The sequence below is a fragment of the Clupea harengus genome, chromosome 5, assembly GCF_900700415.2.
Source record: "Clupea harengus chromosome 5, Ch_v2.0.2, whole genome shotgun sequence".
Classification (NCBI taxonomy): Eukaryota; Metazoa; Chordata; class Actinopteri; order Clupeiformes; family Clupeidae; genus Clupea; species Clupea harengus.
In genome coordinates, this window is record NC_045156.1 from 7,894,812 (window position 1) to 7,915,026 (window position 20,215).

General features: G+C 43.2%; 2 protein-coding genes across 2 annotated transcripts; both read right to left on the reverse strand.

The window, feature by feature from the left end:
• Window positions 1-74: 74 nt before the first annotated feature.
• On the reverse strand, window positions 75-2,764 carry LOC122132884. The gene is made up of 2 exons (XM_042707731.1): window positions 1,127-2,764; window positions 75-968 (listed from the first exon to the last, which is right to left on the reverse strand). The coding sequence occupies exons 1-2, from the start codon at window positions 2,725-2,727 to the stop codon at window positions 668-670; spliced, it is 1,902 nt and encodes a 633-aa protein (XP_042563665.1). The 5' UTR covers window positions 2,728-2,764; the 3' UTR covers window positions 75-667.
• A 6,982-nt stretch (window positions 2,765-9,746) lies between these two features.
• igsf8 (immunoglobulin superfamily, member 8) lies at window positions 9,747-19,901 on the reverse strand. Its single transcript, XM_012841133.3, has 6 exons — window positions 19,430-19,901; window positions 15,286-15,666; window positions 14,483-14,947; window positions 13,177-13,608; window positions 12,559-12,984; window positions 9,747-12,380 (listed from the first exon to the last, which is right to left on the reverse strand). The coding sequence occupies exons 1-6, from the start codon at window positions 19,467-19,469 to the stop codon at window positions 12,253-12,255; spliced, it is 1,872 nt and encodes a 623-aa protein (XP_012696587.2). The 5' UTR covers window positions 19,470-19,901; the 3' UTR covers window positions 9,747-12,252.
• Between the last annotated feature and the right edge of the window lie 314 nt (window positions 19,902-20,215).

The window sequence follows — 20,215 nt, forward strand, 5'->3', positions numbered from 1 at the left end:
TTTTACATCAACTACATAAGCAATTTGATCTTAAACTCTTTCAAGCGGCGGAGAACCGTTATATACCTGGCCTCTAGAGTACGCCGAGCTTTCCTTCTGTCTTGGTTCACATCCATCTCAATCAAACGCGGAATAGTGGGCATGGGCAGCGGTGGCACTGCTGACTTTTTGCGTTTGCAATCGTGAGTGTGCTGTACCCGCCACAGGCTATCGCGGCTGTGCTGGTGTGTCACAGTTTCCCTGTAGTGAAGATCAAGACTCATACTGCATCATATTCACCAGACGCTACTCCAGTAAGGGTTGGCTAACTTACTCTATATTCAGCTGTTGATATGCAGCCCCATGGCATCACATTTAGTTAGCGTTATCATTAGCATATGCAAGGGGTATAACCATAAGGTGGCTACATCCTTGTAAGTAGATGTGTGATGACTGCAATTGGTACCTTTCTGTGGTTGGCTCATGGTGTTGAGATAGTTGGAGCAAGGGAGACAAAGGGGAGAGGAAGGAGAACTGAGGAGGTGGAAGAGCGTTTGAGTGGTATCTGCGCCTATAAGGGGAGGGATTGAGCGACCACTGCAATTTCTTCGGCCTTACTGGCAGAATCAGGAATGGTAAACATTCCTGGGTTGAGCAGCAATATGGTGCTGCCAGGTGAATGCCATAATCAATTTTTATCTGTGGAATTTGGGGATAAAGCCTTTATTGTAGAAATGAAGCTTTCAAAAATTCTAATAGAAGATATATTTCTTCTAATTTTACTGTTGATTTTTACCTGGTTGAATAAGTACAACATGCGTGCCATGCAGTTTTTGCGAATGAGATCAACGGAGGCTTGCTTAGTATAACCACTGTTTGATACTTTTGTCTGAAGCTTTTCCACTTTTTGCAGGTAGAAGTAACACCTTCTTATAGTATGACCATCATTCAAGTTGCGTGCTTCAAGCAATCTGGCATTCAGAATCTTACTACCATCACAGTAAAAGGTATTCATTAGGCCAAATTTTTTTTTAAATCCACTCTCACACCCCAATTAAGATATTTGTCCAATACATAATTTACAAAGAAAAACAACAACAAAATAGTTCTAATAAAACTTAGAAAAAACAATGTACTTGCATCTTACCAGACTTGCTGGAGCCTTGCATGTTTCATAAACCTCTGCAAAATGCAACAGAGGCGGTTCTCCACGCTACTCTGCGTCTGCATGATGATGTCCCTGATCAGATGGTAGAGCCGAGGGGAGATGCTCCTCTTAAAGAGGGCCTGATCGAGCAGCTTTGCATTAGCCCTCTGAGACTCCACATTGATTACGCATATGGATCCCATCCGTCGCAGCCGCAACAACCTCTCGGCCGCCGCTGCCATCTCTGCTACATATCGATCAATGTGGTCCTTGGGACTGACTGACTCCATGTTGGGCGGGAGTTTCTGTGGCTCTGGGATAAGAAAGGAAGACTTTGGAAGTGTGTCCTGGACCAGTTCCTTGATAACGTCCGGTTTCTCAACCACCTTGGGTTCTGGGTTCTTTTGTTCTACCATCTTGGGTTTAGCTGGCTTTAGCTCTACCATTAAGGTACTCTGAGGTAAAGGGAGAGGGATATCTGCTGGCTCTTCCTTTTGTATTCGTCTGTGCATTACACACAAGCTCTCAAGGGTAAGGCGCATCTTACAGGCCTGCTGCTTTCCCATGTCACTGATGTTCTTAAACATGTCCAGGAGTTCAGGCATGGTGTGGCTGCACCTCTTCTTTCCTGGTTGTGTGTACAGAGCTTTCAAAGATTCCCCGGCATTTTCAATTGACTTGCCATGCTTCTTGATTTCTTCACTGATTTCTTTCAGCATCTCGCTGGGAGGCACTTCAGGACTATCCCACAGCTCAGACTCAAACAGGGACAGATCTTGAAAGGGCAGATCTATGATTTCTTCTTTACATCGTTCGCGGATGTGTGACATTATATCATCAAAGCAATCGTGCATGGAGGACTGTAGAAACTGATAGAGTTTCACTATATCATGGCCGTTGGTCATTTCATTCACAGCCCCTAGCTGGTTTGCATCATAGTTCTCAAGGATTTCAAACACAGTCTCCCGAAACTCCTGGAGCAGGTGTGCAATCTTTTTCTCTATCTGCTGTACAACACTTTCAGTCTCCTCCTTTACAGGAGCAGCCTCTGAGACATTAAGGAAGGACGTTAAGGAAGGTCGAGGGTAAAGGGTTAAGGAGGGAGGTAGGTCATTGTTTGTATTTAGAGTTTGTTCGTTTGTAGAGGTTCGAGAAGTTGCAGCTGGTTCTGTATTACTGCTAGGCTGTGAGTCTAGGTACACCACTGTTGATTTAGGCAGGGGACCATCTCTATGATGGTTGTGATCCTGCAGAGTACGTATATGGAACAGAAGAGCTTCCTTCTGTTCCATCAAATCTGTTAATTTGTCTTTGAGGTGCATCATTTCTCTTTCCATATGTAACTGAGGGCTTAGATGTGCCATCTTATTGCTGATGTCATATTTGTTTGAGTGCTCTCTTTCCTTGACTTCCTTGGATCTTTCCTGGAAAGCCTGGTTGAGGTTATGCAAGCCCGTCTGAACGACGGTTAAGGCCATATTCAGAGCTTTATTGTCAGACATTGACTTTTGAATGTCTTCCAGTATAGAGGTGAGATCTGAGGCGCACTTTGTGCCCAAGCTGGCATCTTTCATTATGGAATCTACAGAGGGAGGTTGCATGTGACTGGCAGCCTTTGCATCAAGTTTTGGCTCTCGCTTCACACGTCCTTTACACACTGCCGAAAACACACAGCTTTAGTTTAAGTGTTTACCCCAAAAAATGTAACTAAACACCATTTTGTTCCAAAGCAAATTACAAAACATTAGAAATAAACATTACATAATTCATAATGATAATACTTCAAAAAACAATATTAACTATCAATTTAAAATAATACAACCATTCAATAATAACAATATTACAATCATCATTATTATTGTTGTTGTTATAATGATAATCATAATAATGATAGTAATAACACACACCAAAACTATTATTATATTTATAAGTATGCTAATTAACTCATTAGAAAATCGAGCCAATATTGAGTCTTCCGGGGGGCAAGGACAAGTACAATTGAGTACCATCAACAGTGATAGAGGAACCCATGGGAACAGATGATCTCACCGAAGGAAGTGATGTAAATAGAAAATAATAGGGGTCCAAGTAGTAGCCCTGAGGTACACCAGTGGTAAAGTGGGGAGATTTTGACACTCCTTCTGCCAAGACTGAATGTCCACTGAGGTACGATTGAAACCAGTGCTTTTCCTGAAATTCCCAATTTCGGACAGCAGAGAGAGGAGGATGTCATGGTTCACTGTGTCAAAGGCTGCTGACAAGTCTAGTCAAATCCAAACTGATGACTGAACAGAGGCCTTTGCTACTCTCAATGTTTCAGGCACAGATAAAAGAGCAGTTTCAGTAAAATTACCCGTCTTAAAACCAGATGCTTAGGGTCTTCAAAATTATTCTGAGACGGGAAACAAGACCCAATTCCAAAAAGAATTGACAAAAAGGAAAGAAGGGAGATATGTCTATAATGCTTCACATCAGATGAATCAGGTTAAGTGAAACTTTCTTAAGCAAAGGCATTGTCAACCTTTTCTTCTTTAAAACAAAATGAAGCTGCAGAAGGAGGAATAGTCGGAGGTTCCAAGCGACACAGAAAATGTAATAAATGAATGATCAGACTCATATAACAGAGTGACCATTAGCTTTTCTGTAGTACAATTGCACAACAGAATGAGATCTAAATCCTTCCCAGCCTTATGAGAAGGAGGGTTGTGAACACCTGGTTCTGGAAGAGTAGCTGATGTTCTGCATCAGCTAATGGGGATCCTAATAAAATCCTAAATCGTGCAGGCAACAGAATGTCCAGCTCATACACAAAGCTGCCAAGTTTTCCTGGTGGACAATAAATAACCACCAGGTGTAACTTGACAGGACTGGTTGTCGTGATGGCATGTTATTCAAACGAGTTTTTGCTGCACACAAGCAGCAGCTGTGTGATTTTCCAGTAATTTGACATTAGAAAGCCTTTTCCACCTCCTCCACCAGATAAACCAGAGGTATGGAAAATGTTTGGTGTTTTCTGGCCATGTCCATGTTTCAGTAAGGGCAAGTAAGTGAAGGACCATGAGGACAAAGCAAGAATAAAATCTGAATTATTAACTCCAGGATGTTCCGCAACCCTTCAGAGAAAATAGAACAAGACGTGGAGGCCTGGTGCACTGATATTAAGCTATGTGATTATGCTGCATTTTGACATGAGGACACCTTCTGACTTGGCTACATATAACTGGAATGTCATGAAAGCACATAACTAGAAAATACATGTATATAATATAATAAACAGTGAGGTACAGTGAGATAAGGAAGAGACTTACCTGAGGAACTGCCTTGCCTAGGTCCTTTCTCGAACACAAGCTATTTGAATTTATTTTTATCTGAATTATTTAAATTAATAATGAAGCTACCTACCAGTCTCTTTCTTTGTTGTCTTGATATCCATGCGACATATGGTTTTCCAAAGGATGTTCAAACGTTTGAGGCTACAATCCATCTCCCACAGAAACTTGTCCAGCTTGCTCTCCGTAGCATCTATCCATTCCGAAGACGCCATATCGTTTGATTCATCTCTATTACGCTCAAATGTTTCAAAGGATTTCTCTGTATACAGTAGGCAAAGACAGTTTGGTGAGAAAATATCTCAATGTATTAGGACCAGCAGACCACTCACAAAATTTGTCAAAGGAAAACAGAGGACACCAATTAGGGAGAGCAGAGGCGAAAGTAACACTTTCTCAGAGTACAATGATGGTACTAGACACACATATTTAGGTCAACACAGCTTATTTTAACCTTCATCTATCTACCAAACATCTTCCTGTTATGTTCTTTTTATTGTCAATCCCAGACTTCCGAGCATGCTTGCTTGCCTGAAATGCAGACTAGGTTTTAATGGCAAATGTGTAGGGAGGGACACTTGTTACTGTTGCCCCCACCAATGCAGTACCCCAAATGGTTGAACAGTCAAAACAAGTTACATCATATGTCCTTTTTATAATCACTTTTTCTTGACCTCGATAGAAAATGCAATGAGGTCAAGGAAAGACGTCAAGGAGAATGCATAAGGACATAGGAACAGAAAACCGGGCTGCCAAGATAGTTCGACTGCACTTTACTAGGCTATGTAATTATGCGATGGCGGATGGTATTGATGTGGGTCATGTTGATCATGTAATGTTATCTCACTAAAAGGTAAAATACCTACTTACAAATTATGCACAGTAGCCTACTCACTAGGTACAGTATTCGGTTGTGAAATTGTAAATAGTGTTCGAACATGATGTTAAACTGGGTATGTTATTGCATTCAACTGTTCGTTTTACACGTATGTCATTTCACAATAAATGCCCATTTCTAAATTCACGCAGGCCTTTGCTGCCTCATATGAGTCGCGTACGTCTCACTACCACAATACACGTGTAGAGAGATGCAGAGAAGATCGTGCAATAACTGCATTCCGTTAGCCTGGATGCCAGACGAATTTAGCCACGCCCACAATTTTTTTGGTCGGGAAGTTCGGTCTGGTGTCGCTCCGTTGGGGAGAAATTATCTCCTCACAAAAGTCTGTGAGGAGATAGATAGACCAATCAAATTGTCAGGGCGGGCTTTATACGATGATGGACAGATGATCAACCCTAACGTAATCAACCACGTCACCAAAGAGCTTTTGGGGTGAATTCGTTTTCAACAAACATGGCTGCCGTTGGAGAGCTGAAATGTGGAAATTCGAGTCTGTTTTAGAAGACATTGACAGCACATTCATTTTGAAAGAGGAACAGAGAAACGCGATCAAGGCATTTGTCGATCGAAAAGATGTTTTTGCCGTCCTTCCTACGGGATCCGGTAAAAGTTTAATGTATCAGCTGGCCCCATGGTTATGGTCATACTACGTTGCTCTGATTGGTTCTAGATATATCCAATTGAGCGAAGAGGCATTTTTTCCCCTGGTTCGGTTGAAACACGCCCCATAATCACAGTCCAACGGAGCGGTATCAGACTCATATTCTGACTAGAATTATGAGTATGACATCGTCAGGCTAGCATTCCGTAAGCTGGTGCCATGAAAAAAAAACATGATGTGTGCATTGCAGGAGGATGATGATTTTAACTGTATACTTTCAACCCGACGAGGAGGGGCAAAAGTAGGCTACCATTGCAGTTGTTCCACTGTTGCTGAAATTATACCTAAACTGTTTTGTCCAGGTTTGTAAATGCAACAGTATTTAACAGAGGACAGTTGTAGTTTGTCAGTAAAACAATATTGGCTTTCAGTCTCGTACGATCTCTTTGTAAACCACGTTAAATTAAAAAGTGTTATTTTCGTCCCGGCTCTCCCCTAAACAACAGTTTGACAATCAACACTGACTGGTGAAAGTTAACCAGTCGAGAAGCTCGCCGAGTTGCGCCTCTCTCTCTACTGCTGACTCCATAAATATTCTGATCCGGTTCCGCTGTTCTACCCTCGATTTTCTTTGATCAAAGTCCAGAAATGATGGTAATTCTGATTCCAGATCAACTTCATCTTGTCCTTGGGTAGGCCTATCCAACCGCCCAACGTAGGACATCACTCTACCTTCCTGCGGGAGACAGCCCGCTCTCTGAACTTGAACATGGGGATAAAACGGTTGATGTCATTTTCATACGTGTATTCAATTACAGTTTCAAAGTGTCACATATTATGTAGTCGCCACCAATGTTTACTGTAGCCAATACATCTACTGTAGTAGCATATGTAATGCAGGCCTACTTATGTAGCCTATTGACTAAACATAGCCATAACGTGTCGTGCGAAGGTAAGACATGTAGACATGAAGACCACCACTCACCCTTTCCTGTAACTAATATCAATATATTTTTGAACCCTTCATAATCGAAAAGAAAGAACATCAATCAATATCGTGTGTTATCCTGCAATGAGCCTAATTATTACGTAGCACGCAAAGCCCTGGTGGGCGTCATTTAGACGCCGAACGTTCCGAACACATATTTGCTGCCTTCAAGTGCTTATGGTGAGATCTTGCTTCCAAGTTCGGAAATCGTAATTACGCAGCAACTACCTGTTCGGAAATCTAGCACAATAAGGAAGCATCAGAAAATGATGACCTGTCAGACACCGTTTTCATGTATGATGTTTCCTCAATCCTCAAGTAGTATTAGTCATTGAACCATATAAATAAAGAGACCTACATGCAGTCAATCACTCTTCGGCATATCAGAATCAGAATCAGAATCAGAAAGGTTTTTACTGCCAATTAGGTTTTCACCTACCAGGAATTTTGTGTGGTACGTTGGTACAAACAATAAACATACACAATAAACAATAAACAATACACATATTAAGTTATTTTTCAAACATATGAAAAACTAAATATAAAATATATTAAAAAAATGTACAGAATATGTTAAAGGAAAAAATGAAAAATGAAAGAGATGTGCAGTCTATGCAGTAGTGTGCAAATAAGAGTTCGGGATAAGAGTCCGTGTTGGGGGGCGGGGTCCCGGGCCTTGTTGATGAGGCCAGCCGCAGGCGGGAAGAAGCTGCCCTGGTGGCGTGAGGTTTTGGTCCTGATGGACCGCAGCCTTCTGCCAGAGGGGAGTGTCACAAGGAGTTTGTGTCCAGGGTGGGAGGGGTCGGCCATAATCTTCCCTGCATGTCAGCCATGATCAGAAGTTTTGACTCGAACTGTCTGTTTACGAAAATTACTTTGTTGAAGCAATTTCCATACAGATATTTAATGTACAACACAATAGTAGTATTGAATAACCCTATAATATCATCAATTTGATGGCATGCCTTGCCATTTTTGGTAGTTGTCTTTCGGGTATCATAGACAAATTCGAGTTTTTCTGTGATACCCGAGTTGTGACGTCAAGAGGATGCTAGTAATTACGACTGTGTTTGGCCATGCATCTGCTCAGTACTCGTTATTATGATATTTCCGATAGCAGGTGAAGGCCAGATAAGCACCTGTCCAAAGGGTAGACACGTGGAGATGATGTGTGTGATACCTATTTGTAGGCCTATACGAATGCGCATACATTTTCTCTCCATGCAGGAGCTCCCGCAGGAATACTTGAACATTGTATGCACACACACAAAAAAAAGTTGTGCCACGCACAACCTACAAGTGGGAGCACATTTAGCACATTTTAACCCTTAGGAGGCCCTTTCCCACTGGTGGTTTTCTTGTTGTCAATATGCCTTTAAAGCTCTGCAAGTTTTTGTCCTTTTCACCCTGGGCCACATCAGCATTATGGTTGCCCTCAAAGGGCCGGTTGTAACTGTAAGACTGTATAAATATAACTACTTCCTAACATATTGTTAAATAACTGTTGTTAATTAATTATTGTTTATTCAAGTGTAAAAATATTGTACATGCATTTATATAAATGTAAAAATATACTGTATGTAAGCACATTTCTCTGTTATTATAACATAAATTCTTTTGATTTAGGGTTAAGAAACCTGCATTACTCTATCAAAGTTAAAACTTTTAAAGTGAATAACAAAGACAAATATGAAACAGAAGTTATTACATTAACTTTGTTCAAAGCTTTTTTGTCACAACTATGGTACAACAAATCATTGTTAGCTGTTAAGAACATGTGTGACAGATGTGGCATTTTACAAAAACAAATGGCTGCAGACAGCCTTGCATAGGACATACAACCAACTAATGAGAGGTTTTGATTTGAGTAAACATTTGGCTGTATGAACACATACACCTGTAAACACACTGAATACATTGTCTGTGCTTTCATCAACAGCTAATGAAAAAGCCACATAACTGCTTGCCTCTTCGGCTAGTTGTGTTGTTAGATTGCCTGCTAGTTCCTTAACTCGGTCTGCGATAGCGTTTCTTGACAAACTGACATTTTTTAAAGTCTGTATCTGGTCGGGGAACACCTGCTAACATACCTTTAGCATGCACTGCTTCAAAAATGCACCCTCTGAAAAAACACTTGGAAGCTCGGGCGATTTTCTTCAGCTACAATAATGCTAGTTTCCACAGCTGCATAATTTTTTGTAAGGGTGTGTTTACACTTGATTTAAATACAATTTTATTTTACTACATTCCTTTTACTCTCATGTTATTGTTGCAGAGGTCTTCTAGAATATAATCATAAATGCCACTTGTGCATCAATACTTTTAGTTAGGGGAAATATACAAAAACATCAAAGCATGTGAGACTTCCTAAAAGTAAAGTAAAAGTGTGAGGGACAAGGACGAAATGCTCTAAGCCTCATTGTAGAGATCCTTTCTGCAATTGGCTCAGTCGTCAGCGTTGGACCTGTCAGGCTAAGAGAAGTTTAAAATTACTGCGGATGAGCAAAAAAAAGTGTGATCGTCTGGTTACACAGGACAATTTGCAACCTGGCCTGCATTTCCCCAGTATCTCAACATATAAAGTCTATCATTATTCCTGTACCCAAGGGATGGCACATGCCCATCAGTCACTCTGGGTACAGCCATCATTCTTTAATTTTGGCCATCCATGTCATTCTGCTGCAGCCTACCATGGCAGGTCGATGAAACCGCAACCTGTTGGCTTTACCAGCATACACCCTGGATTCCAAACGGAGTTCTTTCACAAACCACTTTGAATAATTAAAAAAGGCCTTTGAACATTTTGGTCTGGAATGGTTTATTTCATTGTGTGGTTGCATTCCCCAAGCACCGTCACACACACACACACACACACACACACACTCATTACATTTCAAATTGTGAACAATGATGGAAAATAATTAGAACTTCAAATTGTAAGCGGCATTTCAAATTGACATAGTTACAAAGCAGTGCAAGGTATAATAACTGAAACAGCATAACCCTCAGTCATAGCAACATGTGTGACTATAAATACAGCACACACTTGAATACAACACGGGGGACATCAATTCTCACACAACGGGAATCAGACCAGTAGGTTTACTCACAATTACTGAGAGTTAGACATGAAATCTGTTCCTTCAAAGAAATCACAACCCAATTAGTGCAATAAGGAATCAGACAGGCGAGAGAGAGAGAGAATAGAGGGAGTGAAAAAATGGCCACTACTGTTCCACAGGAGCACAGTTAAAGCCGACATTCTGACTAACAAATACAGTTGGGGGGAGGGTGTGCAGACACTATAAACACAGGGATTAAAACCCAGCCAGCATGAATTCACTTCGCTTCACCCAGGGCCCTCATTCGGGGCTGTGGTCACGTGTGGGCAGGGGGGGCGGGGGTGGGGGTTGGAGAACAGTGCTGGATAAATCAGCTTTCAGCACTGGAGCTCTGTAACTAAGTGGTTTCTGAGAGATGCCCCCCCCTTCTTTTTTTCCACTAATGCATTGCTGACATTAACAATGAATGGTTAGAAAGGGAGCAGAAAAAGAGCTCGACCCACTGCCGACCCAGGAAAAGGGATGGGGTGGGAAGCGGAGGCCAATCGGATTCCGATAGCGAGGCGTTGAGTCTGTGCCATCAAATAGATTGCATTGCGAGTTTTGCACACTGGGATTTGGGAGAGGCTCAGCGATGCTTGTCGCCCGGGTGCACAGGGGTCTGACTTCAGCTGGCTTATTGCTTCCCATGAGAAGAGCAGTAACCCACAATGCAGTGCGAATGAAATAGAAAAAAAAAATACAAATTCACAGACCATATTCCACTGTGGGGGGGGGGGGGGGGAACGACACTGAGTGACACAGGACAAGGCAGCAGCATTAATGAGCTTTTTTTAACATGGTGCGTCAAAGACTATGGTTAACAAAAAAATAAGAACATCTCTTTGGAACTCATCAGAAATGAACAGCTACACAAGGAACAGGTACACGAAGGTCCTCCCTGAACACTAACCTAAAAAAAAATCATCTTAAAATGATTAAAAATAAAAAGACGCTCTAAGTCTACTGTGACTCCCAATTTGGTCGTGTAAGTGCTTGGGCAAAACAGGCAGTGACTGCATGCTGGTTATGTCAGAACAGTAACAGCATAATAAGTAGGTCTCCCCAACTAACATTTTACCTTGTGAGCACAAAAAAAACATTAGTCATACATTTTGTAAACATCAAACAGTACACTACGGTACTCTGCTCAATGCAACAATGCTTAATATAACCATAATATATAAAAGAAAAATACATGTTCACAAAGACGGAGAAGGTGGTGAAGCCAAGAATGGTCTTCGGTCTCCAATGTTTTTCTTTTCTACTCAGGCCGAGAGGCCCAGATCCTTTTACAGCCATACAACTGGGTCTGTTCACTTTGATATCCCATAGTAACAGACCATACCAATCAATCCCTGCACTGGATGTGTAGCTTGAAACAGTTTCTAGTAACTGTAGGTAAGTTTGGTCCTGCGGGACGTGTGGGTATCAGGGACCATTTCACCCTCACACCACATCTGTCCAACTTATTCAAGCACAAATACCAAATTAGCATACAAGGGAGCATTTGCAAAGATCAGTGCATAAATCTTCAAAATGATTCATCTTTCTGTTGATCCTTTTTCTTTATACACATATAATGTAACTGAAAAAAAGGGTAACTTGATATGATGGTGGACCATTTGCACTAGCCTGTAAAGGACTGGGTCACTCTCAAATTCAAGTTAACAATAACTTTGTGTTATCTGTTTCGTTTAAAAAAAAAAAAAAAACATCAGCAAAGCTCTGATCATTTGGGGAAGTCCCCAATCCTTTGCAACGAGAGTCACAAACGAATCTGTGAGTCACCTATACATCCTCTTCTCCACCAGAGGTTCACTGTCCATGGTAATGGTCCTCAGAAGGTTAGTGAATATATTATTCGTTCATGCATAGAGAACAGCGAAAGAAGCCTGCTTCACATTTCAAAATGTTAACAGACTTACAGCAGTACATCTGAAACATTTAGAGGACTTTTGGGTTATATTTGTTTGTTTGTTTGTTTCTTCTAATCGTGCAATAATCTTCAGCTGGTTCTCATCATGTCTGATCATTGTCTTGAAAAATTGGCACAAGTGTGACCATAATCCCCATCCCACGTTTGCACATCTATATCTTATAAATGTGCATTATCTGGGAGAGGGCAAACAGGCTTTCCATTGTCATTGTGCCACGTGTGTTTTATCAGAGGCTCGGACAGCCCTGTGTAAACACCACGTGGCACCTACTTCTGGGAGCGTTGCCTTGCCAAGCTCCTCATGAAACAACACGTCACCGTGGCGATGATGACAACACCCACAAAGAGGGCAGACGACACTCCGATTACTAGAGGTATGAGGAGAAGATCCATGACTGGAGGGAAAGAAGAAAGAAAAAAATAGAAGATGATTAAAAGAAAATCCATTTGACATCAGAGAGACAGCAGTTCAAGGACTTCTGAAGTGGACACATTTTGCTGTTCTCTCAGATACTATAGTGCAACAAGCAAGTGACAAACTTTAAGAATGGGAAATAGCAGTCGGAGTCTCACCTCTAGCATACAGGTAGACCCGGACCGCGGGCGACTCCGCTTTGGCTCCGGTGTTGTACCACGCTCCGTTGGGGTCCTGCCCCCACACCGCCGCCTGGCACAGGTAGTGCCCCTGGTCCTCTACCCTGGCCGAGTGGATCCTCAGGCGGTAGCAGTCGGGAGCCAGGCGGTCGACGGTCAGCTCGCTTCCGTTGGCGTAGATGCGGGACATGCCGTCGTAGGTCAGCAGGGCCACAGCGCGGCCGGAGTCATCGGCCATGGGCTTCTCACCCAGGCCCTTCAGAGACTCCCGCTTCCACAGCCACTGGATCTCAACTTGGGAGGCTCCCATGGTGGTCACGGACACGTTGCAAAGCAGGGCCACTGTGTTTCCTCTCTTCAACAGCGGACCACGAGGCAACTCAGCCACCGCCACCACACTCACATCTGAGGCGGAAGAGGAGGGCGGGGGTATAATGAAAAGATAGCATTACATTCATGTCCACTCAGCAGAATAAAGCAATTTTAATAAAGATTTATGAACTTAACAGATGAACTCAATCGGGTTATACAATTTCCACTGTCTTTTGGAGTTGCCTTGGGCTGCCATTCTAGTCAAACCCTTCTCTGTCTTTGTACCTTTAGTCTTGACGTTGACAGTCACTCCCTCAGACCTCTGGGTAACTGTGGCCGGGGCCGAAGGTCCCGGGTTCAGCTTTCCAGCATACACGCTCACTGCGCAGCGGTATACCCCAGCGTCTGACGGATACGTCGCGAACCGCCGGAGGGTGTACTTCCCCTCCCCTTCCTTCTCCATGGATGCAGCCCCCTGGCGTTTGGAGTCGTCCCCCCAGCTGACCACACCGTCTGGGCCGATCCGGGCCACCTCCACCTCCACCCCACCTCCAGAGGAGCCGTCGCTGCTGGTCGCACCCCGTCTCGTCCACTGCACCAGCAGGGAGGAGCGCGTCCAGGAGCCCACCCCAGACACCTCACAGGTCAGGCTGAGGGGGGAGCCCACCAGCAGGGTCACCTCGCCTTTGGGTGCGGAGGTCACCGTCAGGGAGTCCGCTGCAATGACACCAAAATATGAGAAAACACAGATAAGGAGAGGACAGAATATGTTGAAGCACAACTGGATTATACTGGATATGACGTATGTTAGTCTACATTTTCATCAAATCTACTTCCATTAAAGTTTTCCAGACCTATCTAATTGATCGCATACAGGCGAAAAAAGTTTTCCAAAATTCCAAAAAGTTATTGCACCTAAATAAAAGTTTGTGATTTCGCCATGTAAAAAAAATACTTTGTTAAAGCTTAATCTAAACTAAATTAAACTGTATTATAACGAGACTCTCTTTCAATCTGAACAATAGCATACAGAGCATTGTCTATGTACTGTGCATTCTTTTTCGCAATCCAGCAAAAGAATTTAAGAACGCACAACTGAATATAGGCTGTTACCACAAACAGGCACAAAGGAGAAGCATCAGGCCATTGTGCGGTGACACACAGCCCACACTCGTCTATCAGGGGAGACTTTTAGAGAAGCAGAGCACAGGCTGTCTAATGAGATTAACAATACAGGCAGTGAGGGCCTATATTAAGCTCCGACTTTAGCTGCTCCCATTGTTTTGTGAGCTGAGCAGTTATGCCATTATAGTGAGTGCACCATGCAGCTCAGTGTATACACATAGGGCTCAGGCTACACTAAAGGCATGGACTTTGTCCTGTGAGTGAGCCAGATAACACACAGACACAGGGCCTGATTCACTCAAAGAGAGAGGTCTGTGCCCTCTCTGAGCGAGCAAGCAAACAAAAAGCCAGACACTGGCAAAAGGGGAAAATTGGTGTCAGAGAAATCCATTTTCTCTCCGAAGCATGGCGAGCAATGGAAAAAGCACATTAAGCCAACTCATGATCTGCAAGCTGTGGGACTGACCCAGAGGCTGGACAGTCAGGTTGCCCAGCTCCATGGTCCTCTGCGCGATCCTCTGCCACGTGCCGTCAGGGTCCAGGATCCACTGAGCCGCCTCACAGAAGTAAGACCCAGAGTCCTCTGGGGCAAGGGCGCCGATCTTCATCACGTACAGGTCGCCGCTGCTGTCCCCGGTCCTCTTTTCAAGCGAGATCTCGCCAGCTTGATAGCGCTTGTCGTAGCCGTTGGGCCTGGGGGTGACCGCCAGCCCCCGGTCAATGGCGATGATCTCCCGCAGGGTGTTGCCCTGTGCCCCCGGAGGGCCCATGGCCGTCTCCGCACCGCCCTGCACGCCGAAAGTGATGGAGAGGTGGGTGTGCTGCCGGGACAGAGCGGAGGCTTTGCACGTGAGCTGCAGCTCCGCTCCCTCAGTCATGGGCTGGCCACTTAAAGTGCGGGGGTGGCTGATGAGGAGGGTGTCAGGGATCACTGCCAGAGAATGGGGGGGGAAAACAAGATTGGGCAAACTGGTGGAGGATTGGCCCCTAAACACCACGTGGCAAATCTAGGATTACAGCTGCCACTGTACAGAAATGTAGGGCTATGTGAAAGTAAACAAATGAAAACACAAATGTATAATGTTTTTTCGAAAACTGAGTAAGCACTACAGAAGCCACACTTTTTAGAAGTAACACAATAAATGACCAAAGCTTGTAGTCTTATCATTCAGCAGTTGTACAGTTGTATATATTTTTAAAAGACAAGCTCACTGTTCTACAGTGTATTTGAATATCAGTGCAGGATTTGTAGAGAAAATTTGGTCCCACCTTTCACCACCACAGAGGCACTGTAGTTGCCTTGGTAACGCGTGTCGGTGCTAGGCGTGTAGCATTCGTATCGTCCCTGGTCATCTTGCCGCAGTCTCTGCACCACAAGCCTGGCTCTGTCCCCCGAGTCTCTCTCCACCCGGATCTCTCCTGAGCGCACCCTCGCCTGGAAGGGGGCGTAGGGGAAGCCCTGGTCCCGGGTGGAGATCACCCCGATCTGATGACCACCCGTGTCTGTCCGGTATTGGAACCACTCAAAGTGTTGTGTGCGCGAGCCTTCATAACCGGTCACAGCGCAGGGCAGAGTCAAGGGGAACCCTGCTACACGGTACAGTGGACCAGTGGGAACAATCACCTCGCGGCACAATACATAGTGGATTACTGAAAGAGAGAGGGGGTGTACAAAACACCAGTCAATACCTGCTTAAAAAACTGGGTTAATCACAAGAGATCAATGAGAGAGCCCATCATGGGAAAGGACCAGGGCATTGTCAGTGAACACGGTGACTACAACTTTTGCTCAAACAAATGTTAATCTGAAGCAGCATCTGAATATCTGGAATCAGTGAAACAGACCAATGCATGTCAAATTGACTTTGACCGTAGCCAAACAATGACATCTGTGGCTAACCGGATGCACTCTGTTGCCATTCATAGAATACTCTCAGACTTCCTTCTACAATTATACAAGGTGAAATCTAGGCTAGTCAGGGTCAAAAGGACTGCCACTCAAGCCCTCAGCAGTGTCAACATAACTGTTCATTTCAACAATACCTGTATCCCCCCCCCCCCCCCCCAACACATTTGTGACATACATAAATAGTTCACAAGACAGGTACAAAAGCCATATGCAAATGGTTTAACAATTAACCCTTTTCAACATAATAAAAGAGACACATAAAGGCAGAAGTGGTACAGGGACAACAGATGCCACAGCTTTTGATAATCATCCCCATCCAAAAGTTGGTGATGAAAGCTACCAACATTTCCTGAAAGAAACACTATGCAACAATTTGCGACTTTTTAAGGCATGTTTTATAAGCAACTACTTCTGATGTCTTCAAATCAGGGCTGGTGCCAGGGGGTGGGCGGAGGGCAAAAGAGGGCTGCCCCCTCAGATGAAGTTTTTGGCCCGTTTTTGCCAAGTAAAATTTGTAAACATCCGATAAATGCCGGTCAAAATATCCATAAATATTGCTCATACAAAACATAAAATGTACCCTTAAACATGAAGTTTGTGTCCAATAACGTTTCAAGTTCAGTCTGAGCTTCGCCCTCTAAACTGTGTCCTATGTGGCAATGAATTGCAAATCCCCTGCCAAAGGCTTGTTTGATGGCGGTACGCAAATAACCAGGGTAGGTAACGTCAGGCTAATTCACTTCACTGGGGAAGTTCTGTTCTCCCAACCATGTTTTGCTGATGTTGACAAATAAACTATTTAAAAATAAATAGGGTTTGTCTTAATGAGGAATTACCCTGCCTCAATATATCAGAATAGAATTGAGTGGAATAATTATATACTGTGTATGCTATACTATTACATCATACTTCACTGCACTATTATTAGTATTACACTAGTAGGCCTATTATAATGTGTATAGCTAATATTTGCATTTTAAGCATATTTCTTGTATTGTACTACACTACGGGATCCTGCAAATTGCCCTTTCAGGACAAATAGTGAGCTAAAATTGATATCTCTTGTCGTAGTTCCATGTATTACTTAAAATATAAGTAATAATCTTGTATTGTTGCTACATAGCCTATCAAGCTGCCCAGGACGACATTCTTGTAACAGTCCAACTGATTTGAGGGCAATGTCATTCTTTTGTCTAGGTATAGCCTGGACAACATTATAGACCTACAGCCTACATTATATTGTTTTTTGTTCTATAAATTAACTGTATTTGACAGAGGACAGGTGTAGGTCAAAATATTGCATTTCAGTCTCGTACAATCTCTTTGTAAAATACAAATTACGATCCGGTTCTCCCCTGTTATGTCTGTCCATGCCAGCATCACTGTAACTTCCAATCTAACACTACAAAGTGTTCTCCCTTGAAAATCACAACGCCCCTCAGTCATGCACTCTGCAACCGGCCTTTTTAGGTAGGTAGCTTGCTAGTTTTAGACCAAAACTCCATAATGCAGCACAGTTACAATATACACTGATGTATACTGTTTTTTACACAACATGAAGAAGTTTACTGGTGATGTTAAATATGAGGTGTGAGGTATAAGGCACTGAGACTGAAACTGTAAAAAAATTGAGAAACACACGTGAGCAAAAAGTGTGACTACTATCCCCAGTGCTTTCTCCACCGATCAATGGCAGGGGACAGTGCAGTGGTGGGGTTAACCAAATCAACTAGGCTTTTCTGTTGCCATGACAGCAGACAGTGTCCATCTTTTAACCTCAGTTATATCACATGCATTTTGAACAATTTACAAACACATTAAAGGAGCTACTTAAGGGAAGACGAGCTTTTGAACAATTTATAGCCAAATGTCAGCCAAATGCAGGGTTGGGGAGTAGTGGGCTCAACAAGTAGTTTAACTACATTTTGCAGTAGTTTGCTGGTAGTTACTGCTACATTCACATTGAAATAGTGAATCAAGTAGAGATTACTTTTTAGTGTAGTTTCATGTGTACCAATGCAGATTTGTCTAGAATACAATATAATATTCCTTGCAATTTTATCCTCGTCAAAAGCCTAGATGGGATTGTTTTGTTTAGGACAGGTTTAGGTCTGTCAGCTCACCTGTGAAAACTATTTGGCTATTACCTCCACCAAGGAGGTGTTTTTGGTGCCATTTGTTTGTATGACTGTTTGTCAGCAAGATTACGCAGAAACTACCAGGAAGATTTTCACGAAAACTTGGTGGAAGGCTGTAGCATGGGCCAAGGAAGAACTCATTCAATTTTGGGGTGGATCCACTAACTATTGTTCACTTTCGTTAACATAACAAGATCATCTGGCCTTGGCAGTGGTCTGCACTCTCTGAGTGCCCTTCTAGTTTGTTATAATTTCATATCACATATATTGTCCATTTTTTTTGTACATTGTCAAAGTACTTTCAACTATTTTTTCTCAGTAGCTTTTGTTAACCAAACCAGATATGTCCCTAGGGTAGCTTTGTGACCGTATGTCACACCTTCCTAAATTGAAATAGGACATGGCGAGACACATATTTCCTGGTATGAGAACAAACACTTCCCTAACATGACGTTTCAAGCAAAAGACTTTCAGCATGGGACTTGGAGAGGAAACAGCTCCCGGCTAAATGACAAAAAAACGAAACCCTCACAAATGTGTAAGAGACGGCTTGTTCATCCTGACTTAGAGCCTACAGCAATCCACCATCTACCTGTACGGACTCCACCTGAACATGATGCATGACGACCAAAAGTGCCAGACACACCTTGCTAGACAATGACCGCACTTTTTATCTGACTACTGACTGGCATGACTTGAAAAACTAGAACAGGTTTCACTGCCCGTCACCAAATGTCCCTCTTTCCCACACAAGACTAGTCAGGCAACAACACGGCATCATAGGAACACACCCTCAGATAATGACATGGGAGTCTGGAACAGAGCTTAAGCGGATCAAGCAATAATTAACGCGAAGCTTGGTTAGTATCAGGCTACTGAGAAAACACCAGTTCATTCACGCATCTTAAAATCCATGAGGAGTCCGTGATGCGTCTTTGAAATCCCGAAGATGCTTGAAAAACATGGGCCTACTGAGTTGTAAAGAATCATTTTGGGGGGGACTTTCAACTCTGGCAAGCCACCAATTAAAACTATATCGCAGACAGCTGTTCCTCCACTGTTTAAGCAAAATGGTTATTAAAAACATTGTATTATGGGGCGCCTGGTAGATGTGACTTAGCATGCACCACTGAGGACACTCTGCCTTGAAGGACTGCCACCGAATCAATGAGAATTCTTCAAATCCAACTCCGGGTATCCCAGCTACAACGCACGCACATATATACACCATCGGTGGAGGAAATCACTAATCCCATATGGTAGTTACAGGGATAACGTGACAGCATGCTAGCTGTATTGTACGCACCAATGGGTATGAAGTGTGACAGATGGACGTGGTTGAGTGTATTAAAACATTAACACTCACCCCACTGTAAACAGATGAATGCTATCCCCCACGGTGCCATCCCGATACAAGCCGCGTTTGGTCAAATAAGTGGTTGGTTGCAGATATCGCTAGCTAGTTGGCTCAATGCGGTTTAATGCATCACGCATGTTCCCTCAACAATTCTTTCACACATCCGAAAGAATACAAAAATGCACAGCAAAAGGAACCGGGATGTGGCTGCAAGTTGCAAATAGTAGTCGAATTCGGATGGAGGAGATGCGCGCCAGCTGGCTATCCACCGATGATTGGCATAACGTTATTGAATTAAATATGTCAAATAGTCTTCCCCCCGGATCCAAAAAAACGTGGAACCATAATTTATGATTCGTATTAATCTAGTCTATTTAAACCCTTGTAATAGCAAGCTATTATTTCATGCTGTCTCGCCTGCACGTTTCCACGATGCAGCCACACTGTTCTACAGACTCGTTATTATACTGAGACAGGAGGAGGGCGGAGGGTTCTTTCTCCTCCAAGCGGAAGGAGGCATTATCCGTGCCCATGTCTGTTTGAAAACCATACGGAGATCCGATTGGGCTAGAAACAATCGCTTTAAAAGCAACCAATGAGAGTTCAATGTGCAACAAAGCGCTGAGCACAACATCATCAATTCCCATGTCGACGACAAGTATCTAGGCCAACCCCGCCTCATTATATTTACTATAGTTTTCCCTAAAACGCTATTATTTCCATCAGAAAAGGCTTTTGTTTGTCTCATCATGTGAATGGAGAAAATGCAGTGTGTAACGCATATAAATGGCTCAT

Coding starts and splice junctions, on each gene's coding strand:
- LOC122132884 (XM_042707731.1), bottom strand. CDS start 2,727: ATGCAACCTCCCTCTGTAGATTCCATAATGAAAGATGCCAGCTTGGGC. Junction 969..1,126: donor GCAAGGCTCCAGCAAGTCTG/GTAAGATGCAAG, acceptor CTGTGATGGTAG/TAAGATTCTGAATGCCAGAT.
- igsf8 (XM_012841133.3), bottom strand. CDS start 19,469: ATGGCACCGTGGGGGATAGCATTCATCTGTTTACAGTGGG. Junction 15,667..19,429: donor ATTCATCTGTTTACAGTGGG/GTGAGTGTTAAT, acceptor TCTCTCTTTCAG/TAATCCACTATGTATTGTGC. Junction 14,948..15,285: donor TGCCTCTGTGGTGGTGAAAG/GTGGGACCAAAT, acceptor ATTCTCTGGCAG/TGATCCCTGACACCCTCCTC.